Genomic DNA, 17094 nt, shown 5'->3' with positions numbered 1-17094 from the left:
CACACACACACACACACACACACACACACACACACACACACACAGTATTTCAGCTTCTCTTAGAAAACAGAGAGGCAATAAATTCTAGGGCCACAATTCCTCAGAGCAACTGCTGGGTGGCGCTGGGTGTGGCTCCTCCCCCTCCGGGGGCTGGGCTGGATCCGGCCTGGTGAGATCCTCTGGTACTGCGGTGGATGCCAGTTGCCAGCTCTCATCATTTCCACACTGCTCTTCTCTTATAGAGTGGTGAGGAGGAGAATTAACTATTGCTCGATCCGTATTGCTATCAAGATTGGTTCTTATACTTCTACTGCCCTCCGGGCCCCTGCTGGCATTTGCATCGTGTCTTGGGATTAGTGAGCCGAGTTACCACGGCTAGAAATTATGGAGTGAACAGGAGGCCTTCACAACTAAGACTTCTTTGTTGAATTGCCTCTTATACTCTGGGGGGAGTCACTGCTGTGGGCTGCCACAGCCACACGTATGAAAGTCTCAGACGAGCCAGCACTCTGGTTACCTGGCACCTGTAACACACAGGACCGTCAGGAAGACCCAGATGACTCAGAGATAGCCCATCCAAAGGATGCTTTGCAAATGGCTCTCTGGTTCATCTAGCCGTGCCCCCAGCACCAGGGAAAGACCCTCTGGAAACTCCAACTCCCTCCAACCCTGGCCCTGAACATACGGTCCTCCACTGCAGAGGACGGTGCAGTCCTGCCTTCTGGGGGCACACCACGCAGGAGTCACACAATCTGCCCAGCAGAACGAGAAAAGGTACAAGCGGGGGTGGGGGTGTGCAGCATCTATAGGCACAGCACCAACTTTGTTGGTGTTAGGGGCCACCTAGCCAATTCCGACGCACAGTGACATGATGCACAACAGAACCAAACGCTGCCTGGCCCCGCGCCATCCTCACAATTGTTCCTAGGCTGGAGGCCACTGCTGCAGCCATGGTGTCCATGCATCTCCTGGAGGACCTTCCTCTATTTCTCTGCCCCTCCCCTTTACCACCATACCGCAGGCTCATGACGCCTTAAGTCCTGCTCAGCTCCCTGCTACCTCTGCTTGCAGCTGCAGACTAGAAGTCACCAAGTGACACCCCAGAAGAGCCTTGTAGTCAACGTACCCTCCAAATCAAATGTGTCCCGCCTCGTCTCCCCACCCAAGCACCTTGCTCGTTCCATGTTCCCCGTTCATGTGCTCATTCAGTAAACACTCATTCAACATCTACGGTGAGCAGGGCAAGGCCTTCACCGTGGGGCAGGGGTGCGGGGAGTGTTTCCCCAGAGAACCCAGGCCAAACTCCCGTTCTACTGCCCCGAGCGGCAATCACCAGAGGCCACGCAAGCTGGGGGCTTCATCGGAAGACACCTTCTTCTTCATTCGCTTCCATGTTCTGGCTTTAGATACTCAACCAAGGCTTGTTAGTTTCAACTCCAAATGTTTCTCCAAATGCAGGCCCACATCCTGGCCAAGGCCACAGTGGGGTGGCCCCTACCATGCTGCCTATAATCTCTTCTGATCACCAGTTCCTCTTTCTCTGCCCTCTTCCTGTGACTTTCCCGCTAATAAACTGCCACCAGGCACTGGGGGAGTCAATGCCAACTCATGGTGGCCCCATTTTATTTTTATAATTTAGATCACGCACTAGAATTTTCCAGAGCCCTAACGGATGTTCTCAAGGAGAAATGGTGGTGAAGTGCGGCTTGGGGCTGAGCTGCACAAGGGCAGCAACTAGACACCACCAGCTGCATGTAAGAGCCCCCAATCAAAGCTGGTTTTTTTTAAATCACCAGCCGCTCCGAGGCAGAAAGACCGGGCTTTCCATTCCCACAGAGTCACAGTCTTAGAAACTCACAGGGGCAGTTCTACCCAGTCCTACAGCATGAACAGGCATGGATTCAATGGCAGTGAGTTTGGCTTGGGTTCCTGGATGCCCTCGGGTGGGTGCCAGGCCTTGGCCTTTACAAGGGGCTGTTTTCTCCAGTCTGCTCTATAATTCCTATCGGAGCAGAGCTCTGTGTCCTCACGGCTGGTTTCTCAGAAGGAAATGGCCAGGCCTTTCTTCCAAGGGGCCGGAGCAGACTCGCGCCTCTCGCCTTTTGGTTAGCAGCCGAGCATGCTAGTGATGTTTGCACACCCAGGGACTGTGAAACAGGCCGCACCCCGTCTCTAAAGGCTAATGTGACGCTCCAGACCTTTTTTACAGGAGCCCAACTCTTCTTGGCAGTCACCCCTCTTGCCACTGCCCCGCCCAAAGTACGTCAACCTGGCTACACATGGGACACATCTCTGGAAGTGCCCTACGACCGCTCATGACCTCATGCCTCTGTTTACACGGCCCTCCTTTGTCTGAGACGCCAATTCTCTTCTGTCTGCTTGGGAAGACTTCATCTCAAAGACCTGCCAGCTTCGGCTTTCTCTGTGAGGCTCTGAAGAGAGCGCCCCCCCTTCCTCCGCTGAGGCTGTCTGCAGGGTGTTGCACAGGCCCGCTGCTCTGCTGAGCCCCAGCGAGCCCCCTGCTGCTCACTGACTTCCGTAATCTCAGAGCAGAGCTGCTGTGACTCGGAGTGGGCACTCACTGAAGCGCCCGGTGGAGGAGGAGGCAGAAGGAAGTCCCACGACAGCCAAGTCTCATCCCACGCCGCCACCTCCGCCCCGAGTGACGCCACAGGGTGAGGGTTTCAATCTCCCGTGTCTGCATGAGCCAGACAAGGACCACAGAGAGGAGCCACGTGGCCAGACAGCCGCTCAGTTAGCGTGGAGATACTGCCTTCGCTGCTTGGAGGGTCTCTGAAGGGGGCCTACCTTTCAGCTTCGTCTTGTGAAACAGACCAATACACAGAAAGCCCTTTCCTGCCCACCCCCCCCACCCCACCCCCACCGCCGTGCACATGCAATGCCAGGTGCACTCACTCTGACTTGGTGTCTCTGCGAGGTGGCAAGAGATGGGAACTGGCTGGGGCACAGCTAACTCCGGCCAACAGGCACCAGGAGAGGCTGCAGGCTCGTACCTGCCAGAACTTGGTTTTCACAAGGGAAGTGGGAAGCCTAAATTTTTGTGCAAAAGCTTGAGTCTTGAAAATCCTGGCTTGAATTTATTTTTAACTGTGTACATGCCAAAATGGACCCGCACAACGTAGGCTTGTGATCTCTGCTTTCAAGGGCCTTGGGCATGCAAGCAGCCCAGCAATCGAGAAGCAGCTCCCTCCTCTGGCCCAAAATGAAACCAGCAATTAGAACTTCCACCAAGCAGCGTAAGGTGAGACCTGAGGAGGATTACTGGGCATCTCCTTTCAGGCTGTAATTCAGGCTCTTGGGGACTGATTGCCCTGGTGGTGCTGTTGGGTAAACACTGAGCCACTGACCCCAAGGTTGGCAGTTCACACTCACCAGCTGCCCCTTAAGATGAGGCTGCCTGCTTTCATAAAGATCTATAGCCTCAGAAATCCTAAGTAGGGTCGCTCTCAATCAGAATCGACTTGCTGGCAGTGGGGTTTTGGAACGAATTACTGGTACCCACAAACTTTCCCATGTCCCCATTGACCCTTCAGGACTATCTTTCTTACCCCCATTTCCCTGGCATCTAGTGCAGCTGGTCTACCACGTGCGGCTTCTCCATTCTCACACTACTGAAGTCTGTAGTCCTGGGCCCAAGACCAAGCTGGCCAATAACTAACTGCTGGTCTCCCCACCGTTCTCTGTACCGTCACTTTGTTAGTCCTGTGTAAGTAAGACTACCAGGTTTGAAATGGCAAGTTTGATTATGAAAGTAATCTAAATGCCAAGATTTACAATTCCTTATGAACTGCGATCGCATACCCAACGGGAAACCTCACGAGAACAGAGAAGTCAGTCAAAAGAACGTGGCTTCAGAACTGAGCACTGCTGCCATTCTGTAAAACCAAGGGAAAGCCATCTGTTTCTCAGCTCGGCGTGTTCCGGTGCCCAACGGGGGCTGCCATGCCTCTCCGTTGGCCCGGGCACTCATGGCGGAGGTTGGAGGAGCATTCAGGACCCCACCCCGCCCCACCCGCGAGCGTGGCTCACCAGTTCTTCCCGCAGCTTTCCTAGGGTCTCGATCTGGTTATTCCGCGTGCTCAGCACGCCCGAGAGCTTCTCCATGAGGATGTCGTATTTGCTCCTCCTGTGGGAAACACAAAGCAGGACCCCTTTCTCTAAGACACTGGGATGCTACAGCCACCTGCTGCTTGGGTTTCTACGAGCTTTCGGAGCACAGCGCAAAGGTAACACGTGCATGCGTCGGTATGCACTCACCTGTCCACGTGGAAGCGGTTCAGGAGCAGGAGGATCGAGTGCTGCTGGGCCCCAGTGGGCAAGCGGATCACGTGTGACTGCATCGTAATGAGCCCGTTCTTGTTCAGGATTTTCCTGTGATAGTGCAGCTTCCCAGCGTCGACCCTGGGCCAGGAAAGGTGCATGTATCACGACACTGGGCTGATGGCCTCCATCCCAGAGTACGACATCTCTCCCTTGGATGCAAACACCAGGGAGACACATACCTCTTATCTAACCAACCCAAGAGTCCCATCCCTGGGAAACAATGGACCGATGGACACCAAAAGAAAAGCCCAGGGCTCAGCCCAGGGTCTCCCAGGATGGGAAGATGGGTGATGGGGACCAGAGGCAAGGGCAGGCACAGGGAGGAAGGGTTGGCTGGGTGGGTGGCAATGTTATAGGTTGATGAGGTTGATCAAACCTGAATCTGTAGTGGCCAATAACTAGGGTGGCCAGACCTCTCAGTTTCCCTGGGAGGGCTGCAATTCATGGGAATTCAGGGATACCAGGCTTTGGTATTCCTTGTGGCCTGCTCCACCTCCCCCTCTCAGAGCTATTGTGGTTTGTGGAGAGACTGAACGGTCATCGAAAGGGCTCTTCATAAAGAAAGCCCCAGTGCAGGGCTGAGAAGGTCACAGGGACAGGCCAGGGGCCCCGTTTGTGGAGTGCAGGGCAGGCACGCCCCTGTAACTGGTGCAGGGCAGGAAGTCCACCCTCCTTACTTGAACGCGGTGCTGTGAAGGTCTCGCTGGAGCTCTCCTTCCCACCTGGACCTGCCCAACCGCTCCAAAATGCAATAGGAGAAGTCAGGGAGCTTCAGGTCAGGGTCCCCCTCGGCGCCGATCAGGGCCCGGTACCGCATGTCCTGGGAAGCGACGATGATCAGTTTCTTTCCCCACCTGCACATCAGAACCAACCACGGGAAGACATCTGTTTAATCGATTTGGAGACAGATAATGAAGCTATGTTTTCAGCTCTATCTTACAGAAGAATTCTTTTTTTTTTAATCGTTTCATTAGGGCCTCATACAACTCTTATCACAATCCATACAGATATCAATTGTGTAAAGCACATTTGTACATTCATTGCCCTCGTCATTCTCAAAACATTTGCTCTCCACTTAAGCCCCGGCATCAGGTCCTCATATTTTCCCTTCCCTCCCCGCTCCCAACTCCCTCATGAGCCCTTGATAATTTATAAATTATTATTTTGTCATAGCTTTCCCTGTCCGACAAGAGAAGTTCACATCGTCCCCCAATGAAGCAGGTCTTCAGGGTCTTGGAGCTGCTCCGCATCGCTCATTAGTGCCGTGCGGGAAGCCAACCAGCGTTTTTTGGAAGTGGGTGCCGTCGGTATGACAGTGGGTGGTTCATGCAACCGCCCAGGACTATCTGCTCACGCAACACCGGGCACCAAGCAGAAAGCAGCAGAACCACCCGGTCAGAACTATCATGGTGACTCCACGGTAAGGGCAGCACAGCTTCCACGCTCGACATGCACATGGAAAGAGGCGGCAGCCCACATTCCCAAAGAAGAATACCGGTTCCTGGGGTCTGGAGGAAGTCGAGCAGTCTTTATTCACAAATGAGTGTGTGTGTGTGTGTGTGTGTGTGTCTGGGCCACCCGAAAGACAGATACACCGGGACCTCTGAGCTCACACAGGGCAGAGAAGCAGCAGGCTGTAACCTCCGGCAGCTCCGTGGAACTAAAGACCTTGAGACATATAATAGACACCTAAGGACGGGCAGGAGAAGCCAGGAAGGGCTATTTTGGGAAAGTAGGGCATGCAACCACTGGAGCCGTGGTGGAACAGAAGATTACATGTGGGGCTGCAAACCGCAAAGCCAGCAGTTTAAAACCACCAGCTGCTTTAAGAGAGAAAGACGTGGCTCTCTGCGCCCTTAAAGACGTACAGTCTCAGAATCCCACAGGACACTTCTACCCCATCCGAAGGGTCACTAGCAGTTGGAATTGACTCGATGGCAGTTGAGGATGAGACCCTGAGTTTTGAGGGCATCCAAAAGCATGAGTATAGTCACTTACATGCTCAAAACTGAAGACTGCGCTTTCCAGTAAGACTGATCCCTTGGCTCAGTGCAAGTCCAGCCAAGTGTTGAGGGAATAGCCCAGCACAGAGCCAATCCGAAAAGAGTGGGAAAGGCATTGCTGTTTCCTCCCCTGGGGTTGGTGGCAATCTCTATCAAAACACTGCTAAAGACAGACATCTAAGAGACAGAGATTTCGATGACCACAACCAACCAGGGAGACGGTGATCGCAAAGCAGGCAGGGGAAGCCACCAAGCCAATGACTGCTATAAAAGCTGTAACTCTGAAAACAACACAGCCCCCAAAAGTGGAAGGCAAAGGGAGAATCTGATGTCTAGAGTTATTATAATATTTAAATGTCTAGCTTTCAGCAACAACCAACAAATTCAAAGCATACAGAGACAGGAAAGAAAGAATTCAGTCGGACAAAGTAAGCAACTGAAGTGATCCCTGAGGAAACCCAAAATGGATGAACTCAACCAAGATTTTAAAATACCACTCAATATATTTGGAGAACTAAAGAAAGCACAGACAAAGGATAAAAACAAACCCGGAAAAAGAATCATAATGAGATACCACTTACTGTCACTGCCAGTTGATGCCGGCATATAGCGACCGTACCGGACAGGCTATTCGTGCCCCTGTGAGTTTCCAAGAATGCTACTAGAGAGATAGAAATTATATAGAAAAGACCAAAATAGCCTCCACTCAAGTGCTCCCTCAACACAAGAACACTTTGTTCTAATAAGCTGGCATTCTGAGATGCTCGCCAAGACAAACATGTGCATAACCAAATGTGGCGAAGAAAGCTGATGGTGCCCGGCTATCAAAAGATATAGTGTCTGGGGTCTCAAAAGCTTGACGATAAACAAGCGGCCATCTGGCTGAGAAGCAACAAAGCCCACGTGAAAGAAGCAAACCAGCCTGTGTGATCACGAGGTGTCGATGGGATCAGGTATCAGGCATCTAAGACCCAGAACAAAAAATCATGTCAATGTGAATGGGGGCGGGGGGAGGTGGAGTGTGGAGTGGAGGCCCAAAACCAATCTGTAGGCAACTGGACATCCCCCTACAGAAGGGTCGTGGGGAGAAGACAGACCAGTCAGGGTGCAGTACAGCACTGAAGAAACATACAACTTTCCTCTACTTCTTTAATACTTCCTCACCCCCACTATTATGACCCCAATTCTACCTTACAAATCTGGCTATACCAGAGCATGTACATTGGTGCAGATAAGAACTGGAAACACAGGGAATCCAGGACAGATAAACTCCCCGGGACCAATATTGAGAGTAGCCATACCAGGAGGGTAAGGGGAAGGTGGGGAGAGAAAGGTAGAACCGATCACAATGATCTACATATAACCCCCTCCCGGGGGGATGGACAGTGGATAAGGGGGTAAAGGGAGACATTGGACTAGTGCAAGACATGGAAAAAAATAATAATAATTTATAAATTATCAAGGGTTCATAAGGGAGGGAGTGGAGGGACGGGGAGGGAGGGGTAAAAATGAGGAGCTGATACCAAGGGCTCAAGTAGGAAGAAAACGTTTTGAAAATGAGGATGGCAACAAGTGTACAAATGTGCTTGACACAATGGCTGCATGTATGGATTGTGATAAGAGTTGTACAAGCCCCCAATAAAACGATTAAAAAAAAAAAGCTTGGGACACCTTTAGGTGGGCCAGCACCCACATTATAGAAGTCCAAGAAGAGATGGTAGGAGGCAGGAAAAAATATTTGAACAACCAATGGCTCCGTGAAGAGGAACGCAGTATCAGTATCGGAGGGAGGCCATTATCAACCCTCGCCATGCAGACGACACAACCTTGCATGCTGACAGCATGGGCTCGAAGCACATACTGAGATCAAGGACATGGCCTACGATTCTGATTCATTATAAAGAAACCCCAAATCCTCGAAACGATACCAATGGACAACACAGTGGTAAACGGAGTTGCCAAGGATCTCACTTTGCTTGGATCCACAAAGAGAGCTCGTGGAAGCAGCAGCCAAGAAATCGGAGGGTGCACAGCATGGGCAAATCGGCTGCGCAAGGCCTCTTTAAAATGTTGAAGGGCGGGAGTCTTTGAGGACAAGGCTCACTTGACCCAAGCAGTGGCATTCTCAATCGCCTCACATGCGGTGTGAAAGCGGAGATGGAATGTGAAGACCACATTTGAATTGATGCATCTGAACGATGGTGTCGGAGAAGAATACAGAAAATGCTATGGACTTCCAGAAGAACAGACAGACCTGTGTGTTTGAAGAGGGACACCCAAAATGGTCCTTTGAAGTGAAGTTGGGGAGGGTAAAAACACATGTAAGACACACAGAACAGTGCAAAATGGCGAAGACTTATTCACAAGTCCCTTAAATGTAAATGGATTAAATCTCCAATAAGAAGGCAGAGGTTAGCAGAACAGATTTTTAAAAAATACAACAAAAACGTTAATCAGGCACTGTCACCAGGAGACTCACTGTAGATCAAAATACACAAGCAGGTTGGGAGTGAAATATAGAACGAAGCAGTCTGGCAAACAGTAACCAAAAGAATTTGTTGGTGCAACTATATTACTGCCAGGTACAAAAAGAACAAGTAGAAAATTGTTACAGGACCCAAAGAAGAGCGTTACACAGTAACAAGGGGTCCACTCAAGAAGATGTAAGGTAACTGTGAACTCACACCCAAATCTCGTTCACGCGAGTCAGAGAGCCTGGAGGGCAGAGGAAACTGCCCTGCACAGTTTCCGAGGCTGGTGTGGAAACAGACTGCCACGGCTTTTTCCTGTGGAACAGCCGGTGGCCTCTAACCACTGACCTTTGTCAGCAGGCAAGCACGGTGTCACCAGGGCTCCTCTACTGCGCCTGTCCCATGGAATCGGTTCCGACCCAGCGGGACTCCGAGAACAGCAGAAGGAAATGCTGCCCCGACATGCACCGTCCTCGCGTGGTTAGTTTGGGGCCCATTACTGCAGCTACGGTGTCAACTCATCCATTTCAACTCTACCTACACCTAATAACTGAGTCCCAAAATATATGGAGCAAGCACGGACCCAATCCAAGAAATAATTAAATAACTTGGCAATAATAGTTGGAGACTTCAATATACCACTTTAAATAATGGAAAGGCTATCTACATAGAAGATCAATATGGAAATAGAGGATTTGAACAGCACTATAAACTAACTTTTAATTATAGGAAAGTTGGAAGACAGCTACCTGGCCAAGTGACGGCCACAGAAAGGTATAACTGCGCGAGCATTTTAAGAAAAGTAATCCGACAATGGAATGCAGAAATGATTGAACAATATCATTAACATCGAAGCCTGGTGGTGTAGTGGTTACGAACTGGGCTAACTGCAGGGTCAATAATTTGAAACCATCACCTGCTCCGTGGGAGAAAGACAGGGCTTTCTATTTCCATAGACAGCTACAAGGAGCCTTGGTGGTGCAGTGCTTAGGCTTGGAGGCTGCTAACTGCAAGGTCAGCAGTTCAAAACCTACACTTGCTCCGAGGGAGAAAAACGGGGCTTTCGACTCCAATATACAGCTACAGTCTAAAGCTCACAGGGGCAGTTCTGCCCTGCCCTATACGGCTGGTATGAGACAGCATTGAGTCAATGGCAGTGGTTTTGGTTTCACTAATATCATATGCACGTAAACCTTTGAAGACAATTCAAAAACAGATGCAGCAGTACATTGATCATGAACTTCCAGAAAGTCAAGTCAGGTTCAGAGGAGGGCACCGGTTAAGGAATATCACGGATGTCAGACCAACCTTAGCCAAAACCAAGGAATACCAGAATGTTTACCTGCGTTTTATCGACTACACAAAAACATTTGACGGCTGAATCCCAACAAACGATGGGTAACATGGAGAGACTGGGAACTCCAGTACATTTACCTGTGCTCATGCAGAACATGTACAAAGTGCAAGAGGTGGAAATTCAAACAAAACAAAGGGCTAATGTGTAAAGTTTCACATCAGACTCACATCCTCTTACCCTTATATTTATTCAATCTGTGTACTGAACAAATCACCTGAGAAGCTGGACTGTATAAACAACGGTGCGCCAGGATTGGAGGAACACGCTTTGTTGTTCCACGGCACCTGGCAACGAGCGTTCCTCCAATCCTGGTCCACATTCTTTAGACAGTCCAGCTTCTCAATGTGTTCAGCATACAGACTGAATAGACAGGGTAAAAGGATGTGAGCCTGACATGAAACTTGATTTTAAATCACACAACATCCCCTTGTTTTGTTTGAATAGCTACCTCTTGGACAATATAAAGGGATTGGAGGAACACTCTTACAACCTGAGATATGCAGGTGCCATACCTTTGCTTGCTGAAGGAGTAGAGGACTCGAAACACTTACTGATGAAGGCCAGAGACTAGTGCTCAGTATGGATTACTCAGAAGGTCACCTGAAGTCTAAATGTCTACGGTATGCCACGTTGGGCAATTTATGATCTAGGTCCAGGGTTGCAACTTCAAACTCAAGAATTAGAATTGTAGTGGGCTGGGAAGTGAAGGGATGGTGAAGAGACAGAGAGTGAACGTAGTCATTTCTCACGCGCGAAGCATGGCTGCATAGCTATAGTTATAAGGACACCAGGTCAAGAGAAGGTCTTGTTAAATTCTGTGAGTCCCGCTCGCGCGCTGAGAAGAACGTACCAATAGGCTGGGAAAAGTAGAGAACGATGGGGAGAGGTAGGCTAGCCTTCAGAAGTGACGAAGAAGGAGATGGGGAAGAAACACACAAAAATGCTCTTTATCACCATTCTTATTCACTATCGTGCTGGAAGTCTTAGCCAGAGCTACTAGCCAACAAAAAGAAACCAAAGGCATGCAAATTGACAAAGAAATAGAACACTCTTTATTTTCAGATGGTATAATTCTTTGTGTAATAAACACCAAAAATTCAACAAGAAAAATTGTTGGAAATAATTGAAATCTTTGGCAATGTAGTAAGGTACAAGATCAACATAAAAAAAAAAATGAATTGGATTCTTGTACACTAAGAGCTCTTTAAAGGAAACCAATATAATTTACAATAGCCATACAAAAGATGAAATACTTAAGGATAAACCTAACCAGAGAATGAAAGACTTGTATAAAGAAAACTACAAACCATTACTAAAAGAAACCAAGAGAGAGCTTCATAAATAGAAGAATACTCCAAGTTCGTGGATAGGAAGATATAACACTGTGAACATGTCAATACGACACAAAGCAATCTATAAATGTATTGCAATCTATAAATGTATTGCAATTCTGATCCAGATTTCAGAATCGTTCTTGGATGAAATGGAGGAACTACTCATTGAGTATATGGAAAAAGAGCCAGGCTAAGGAAAGTAAACATGACTTAAAAAGAGCTAAGTAGAAACCTCTCATTTCCCAACCTCAAAACCCCAGCAGTGAAGACAGGTTGGTACTGGTACAATGATAGCTATATAGACCAATGGACCAGAACAGAGAACCCAAAGTAAATCCGTCCACCCACAAAGGGTCAAAATACAGTAAATGGGAAAGGGAGTTTTTCAACAAACCGTGCTGGCAAAATTGGATTTCCATGTGTAGAAGAATAAAATAGGACCCATACCTCACTCTCTCTATAAAAACAAACTCAAGAGGGATTGAAGAACTAAAATGTATATCCTAGGGAAAACAGGGGCAAACTCGAGGGCCTTAAGACACAGCATAAACACAGTGCCAAACACAATGAAAAATACACACGCAGAAGTCAAAATAGTTAACTAGGACCTCCTCAAAATAAGTCACTTTATATGCATCCAAAGACGTCATTAAGAGTACAAAGAAAACGCACTGACTGGGAAAAACAAATCGGCAATGATATGCCAGACAGGGGATAATCTCTAAAATTTATAAAAAGCACACAAGGAAAAGAGGAATAAGCCAATTAAAAAATTGGCAGAGAACATGAACACACAGTTTACCAAAGAAGAAATCCAGGTAACTAACAGACCTGAAGAAATGCTCGTGATCACTAGTCCTCTGAGAGATGACACAAATCAGAACAATGATGCGGTACCGCCTCACGCTGGTACTGAGAGCAACATTCTACAAAACAGAACCATGAATGCTAGAGAGGGTGCGGCGAGATGGGAACCCACCTCCATACACTGCTGGGGGCACTGTAAAACTGCCATCCCTGTGGAAAGCGGCATGGCACCTCCTCAGACAACCGAGGAGGAAATGCCGTTTGACAAAGCAATCCCTCGACTTGGTATGGATCCTAGAGAATTCAGAGCCGTCGCACGGATACATACCACGTATATCGCAGCACAGTTCACAATAGCGTGAAGAGGGAAAGAACCTCAATGCCGTCAGTGTTAAGAATGGTCAATACGCTCTGGCACACACACAAAAAGGAACACTACACCTTGTTACGAAGTAACGCTCTTTATCGCCTTTCTTATTCACTATTGTGACATTCCTCACAATATGGGTGGATTTGGAAGGCATTATACTGAGTGATGTGAGTCAATCACAAAAGGTCAAATATTAAATGCGGACATTGTTACAAAAAGAAAAAAATCAAGACAAAGGATTTCCCTGCCATAAGAAACAGACTTTGCTGGTTCCTTGGAGTGAGAGGGAAGGGAAAGCATTAGGCTGGAGGGCAGACCGGTGTCTAGGTCAAGGGCAAGATACCACTCTACCGGAGTAAGAAATAACAGAGAAGAAAGTGGGGAAGTTGGGAGAGGGTGGGATCGGGCAAGTTATTGGGGGGGTTTGATAAGTTGTTTAAATTGCTGAATAAAAAAATGATCTGAAAAAGCCCCACCTAATTCACAATACTCACTGTCATTAAGTCGATTCTGACTCACAACAAACCTATAGGACGGGGTAGAACAGCCCCAGTGGATTTCTGAGACTATACATCGTCATGGGAACAGAAAGCCTCATCTTTCTCCAGAGGAGCAGCTGGTAGTCTTGAACTGTTCACCTTGCCGTTAGCAGCCCAACACATAGCCCAGTACCCCACCAGGGTGTGAAAATACGGAAAAGTCGGCTAGCTGAGGAAGAACGTGGACATTAGGGGAGGTGACAACTGGTCACTTCTCTCTACAGAAGCATGCGTGACACAAGAAGCTTGCAACTGGCCGCTAAACCAAAGTGTGTCAGTTCAAATCTACCCAGTGGCTCTGTAGTAAAAAGACCCGGTGACCTGCTCCTATAGAGATCACAGGCAAGAACATCCTATGGAGCAGTTCGAGTTCGACTCTGTAACACACGGAGTCGTCCTGAGTTGAGCTGACCACAGCAGCGGCTTCTCAGGAACACCAGCTGGAAGGAAATGAGGGTGGGGCTGAGGGCAAAGGAGATGGCGCCAGAGAAGTGACTCCCCCCACCTCAAGCATCCCACACACTGGAAGGTTCTCCAGAGGAGGGGAGGTGGCACAGGAAGAGAAGGGCGCAGTTCGGTGGCTGATGCAATCCGACCAACATCGAGGCTGTGGGCCAGATGCAGCAATGACCACCACCCAGACTTCAAAAGCCAGAAAAGCCCTGAGTCCCCACCCGGGGTGAATCTGTTACCTGCCGAAGGCTTCCACCATCGTACAGTGAGGCTGCAACGACTTGGTCCGGATTTCATTGGTAATGTTTTTCCTCTCCTTGAAGTATCGGCAGGAGCCCTGGATGCCATCCTTGTCCTCTAAAATCATATGAATGGGGTAGACGTCCTCTAAAGGGACCGGGTCCCTCTTGGACTCCAGAATTCCGGTTTCTAAGTCAATTTCTTCATACCTAGAGAGGAAAACAAACACAAGACCACCACTCAGCTTCAGAGACAGGGCTCGCAGGGCCTCCAGCACAGAAAGGGGAAGTAAGCAGACCACTGGGGCTGACTGCTTTCCAAATGAAGAACCTTGACAGACGGGCTCCTGCAATGCTATCCCAGATGATGCAGACCTTCCCGGGACACCCCCCCACCAAAAAAAAAACTCACCCCAGAAGCTGGATACTGGGACGAATGCTCTTACAAAAACTTCAAAGCCCAGCCCATTGCTATTGACCCCACAGCAACCCTATATGACAGGGCGGAGTTGTTCACCGAGGTCTCCAAGATGGTAAATCTTTAAGGGAGAAGACAGCCTCACCTTTCTCTCAGGGAGTGCCTGGTAGACTTGAATAGCTGAACTTGTGGTTGGCAGTTCAACGCTTAATCCAGTATGCTACCAGGCCTCGTCAGTCATCCTGGTGACCCCAAATCACAGCCCTTTTAGTTTGCTTCTGGGTTAAATGATGCCCCTCTCTCCACCAACCTCAAATTATGCATTGTAAATCCTAGCCTCTATGAGTGGCTTTGGATTGCTAACCTCAAGGTTAGCAGTTCGGAACCACCAGCTGCACTTGGGTTGGGGGCTGAGTGGTGTGTGTGTGTGTGTGTGTGTGTGTGTGTGTGTGTGTGTATTGCGCATGAGGCTTTCTTCGGTCTCTAGGAAACCCAGGTGGGTCAGTCCTACCCTGCCCTATAGGGTCACCATGAGTTAGAATTGACTCATGGCAGCAGTTTGGTTTTTTTAAAACACGCTTAACTATAATCCCATTTGAGAATGCGCTTTCTTTGTCATATTAATGAGGCGATTAGTGTAGAGTGCATCTTAAGTTTTAAATTGTTTGTGATTCAAACCCAATCCAGGGATACATATGGCAACCAACTAAAATGGAGGGGAAAAGAAAGAAAGAAAAAAGACATCCATAATAATCATTTATAAATTATCAAAGGTTCATGAGGCAGGGGGGAGCAGGGAAGGAGGGGGAAAAATGAGGAGCTGATGCCAGGGGCTTAAGTGGAGAGCAAATGTTTTGAGAATGATGAAGGCAATGAATGTACAAATGTGCTTTACACAATTGATATATGTATGGATTGTGATAAGAGTTATATGAGCCCCTAATAAAATGATTTAAAAATAAAGAAAGAAAGACATGAGTATTGGGGAAACTAGGCACTAACTCACCCAATGGGAGAGTGTGGTTTACATCTCCACAGAAGAGGGAAAGAGGGACCAGACTTCACCTGGTGTGCCAAGACGTGAATGCAACACACCGGCAAGAAGCAGGGAATCAACAGAGAGGTCGGCGGGGACGGCCCAATCCCAAATATGTGGACACCACCTCTCCCCCAAGAATAATTCACTTCAGAGGTCAGCACTGAAGCTAAAGCTCAGGGAGAGGGGCACTTCTTATCAGAGCACATTGGAGCAAACAAAGAGGAAGGGAGTGAGAGCGGAGCACATCCTGGCCCACCAAGCCCCGAGGATGATATTCCTGCTCAGAGCAGCCAATGCACAGAGAGGACCATAGGGCCGGCCCTGCCATGAGACATGACGACCCTCACTGACCCACAGTGCCTCCAGGAACAACACTGGAGACACAGTGTAGAAATTGTGCCCGCCACACTGACCTCACCACACTGGAGCGAAACGCTAAGGGCATGCAACAGAGCAACAAAGGGTGCAAAGCAATGAACTTCCCAGGGAATACCAAAAACAGACTTTGGGGCCAGGGCGTGGAACCCCGTCAGACTAGACCAGAAAACACTCCTAAAGGTCCACAAACAGACCTGAAACCTTTTATAGGCCTTTCTTTTTTTTTGGTTATGTTTTTGTTGTTTTGTTTTCGTTGTTGTTTGATTTTGCTCTCTCTTGATTTTGTGCTTATGATTGTCTCTGCATGTCTATCTAGATAAGATAGGCGGGATAAACAATCCAGAGGAGAAAACTATGGGACCGATGGTTCTAGGGGGGACACGGGAGACGGGGAGGTAGGGGAAAGGAAGAGGGTATTAGCAAACCCAGGGACAAAGGAACAGCAAGTGGTCTAAAATTGATGGCGAGGAGGGCATAGGATGCCCGGTGGGGCTTGATCAAGGGCAATGCTACTGACTGAGAAGAATTACTGACACCCGAATGAAGGCCAAACAGGATACTGGGACAAGAGGAAAATAAAAGGAAACAGAAGAAAGAACTTAGAAAGCAAAGGGCACTTACAGAAGTCTACATACAGGCAAGTACATATGTAAATATATTTACATATAATGATGGCAAAATAGATTTATGTACATATATTTATAGGTTCAATATTAAGGTAGCAGATGGACATGGGGCCTCTACTCAAGAACTCCCTCAACACAAGAACACTTTGTTCTTTTAACCTGGCATTCCATGATGCTCACCTTCCCAACATGAACACTGAAGACAAAGTGGGTGCGTAAGCAAATGTGGTGAAGAAAGCTGATGGTGTCTGGCTATCAAAAGATATAGTGTCTGGGGGTCTTAAAGGCTTGAAGATAAACAAGCGGCCATCTAACTCAGAAGCAACAAAGCCCACAGGGAAGAAGCAAACCAGACTGTGTGATCATGAGGTGCCGATGGGAGCAGGTATCAGACATCAAAAATGCAGACCAAAAAAATCATATCATTGTGAATGAGGGGGAGTGCAGTGTGGAGACCCAAAGCCCATCTGCAGGCAACTGGACATCCCCTTACAAAAGGGTCACAAGGAAGAGACAAGCCAGTCAGGGTGCATTATAGCACCAATGAAACATACAACTTTCCTCTAGTTCTTTAATGCTTTCTTCCCCCCACTATCATGACCCCGATTCTATTAGACTAGTGTATTAGTCTTGGTACTTTGGAGAAACAAATCCACAGCAACTCACGTATAAGAGAGAGTTTTATGCAAAGAAAATGTGCATCACGAAAACATCCC

The 17094-nt window shown here is 48.3% G+C and overlaps 1 protein-coding gene across 1 annotated transcript in view; it reads right to left on the bottom strand.

The window, feature by feature from the left end:
- The window catches only part of GTF3C1 (general transcription factor IIIC subunit 1), a 79505-nt gene that overhangs the window by 58223 nt on the left and 4188 nt on the right, over window positions 1–17094 (bottom strand). The window contains 6 exon segments of the mRNA XM_045286128.1: window positions 4051–4147; window positions 4279–4422; window positions 5022–5062; window positions 5064–5176; window positions 5179–5198; window positions 13918–14127. Coding sequence (XP_045142063.1) covers window positions 4051–4147; window positions 4279–4422; window positions 5022–5062; window positions 5064–5176; window positions 5179–5198; window positions 13918–14127 — 625 coding nt within the window.

The sequence above is a fragment of the Echinops telfairi genome, unplaced genomic scaffold, assembly GCF_000313985.2.
Source record: "Echinops telfairi isolate 266 unplaced genomic scaffold, ASM31398v2 ScPeMD7_5;HRSCAF=22, whole genome shotgun sequence".
NCBI lineage: Eukaryota > Metazoa > Chordata > Mammalia > Afrosoricida > Tenrecidae > Echinops > Echinops telfairi.
This window is presented reverse-complemented; position numbering and strand designations above follow the sequence as displayed.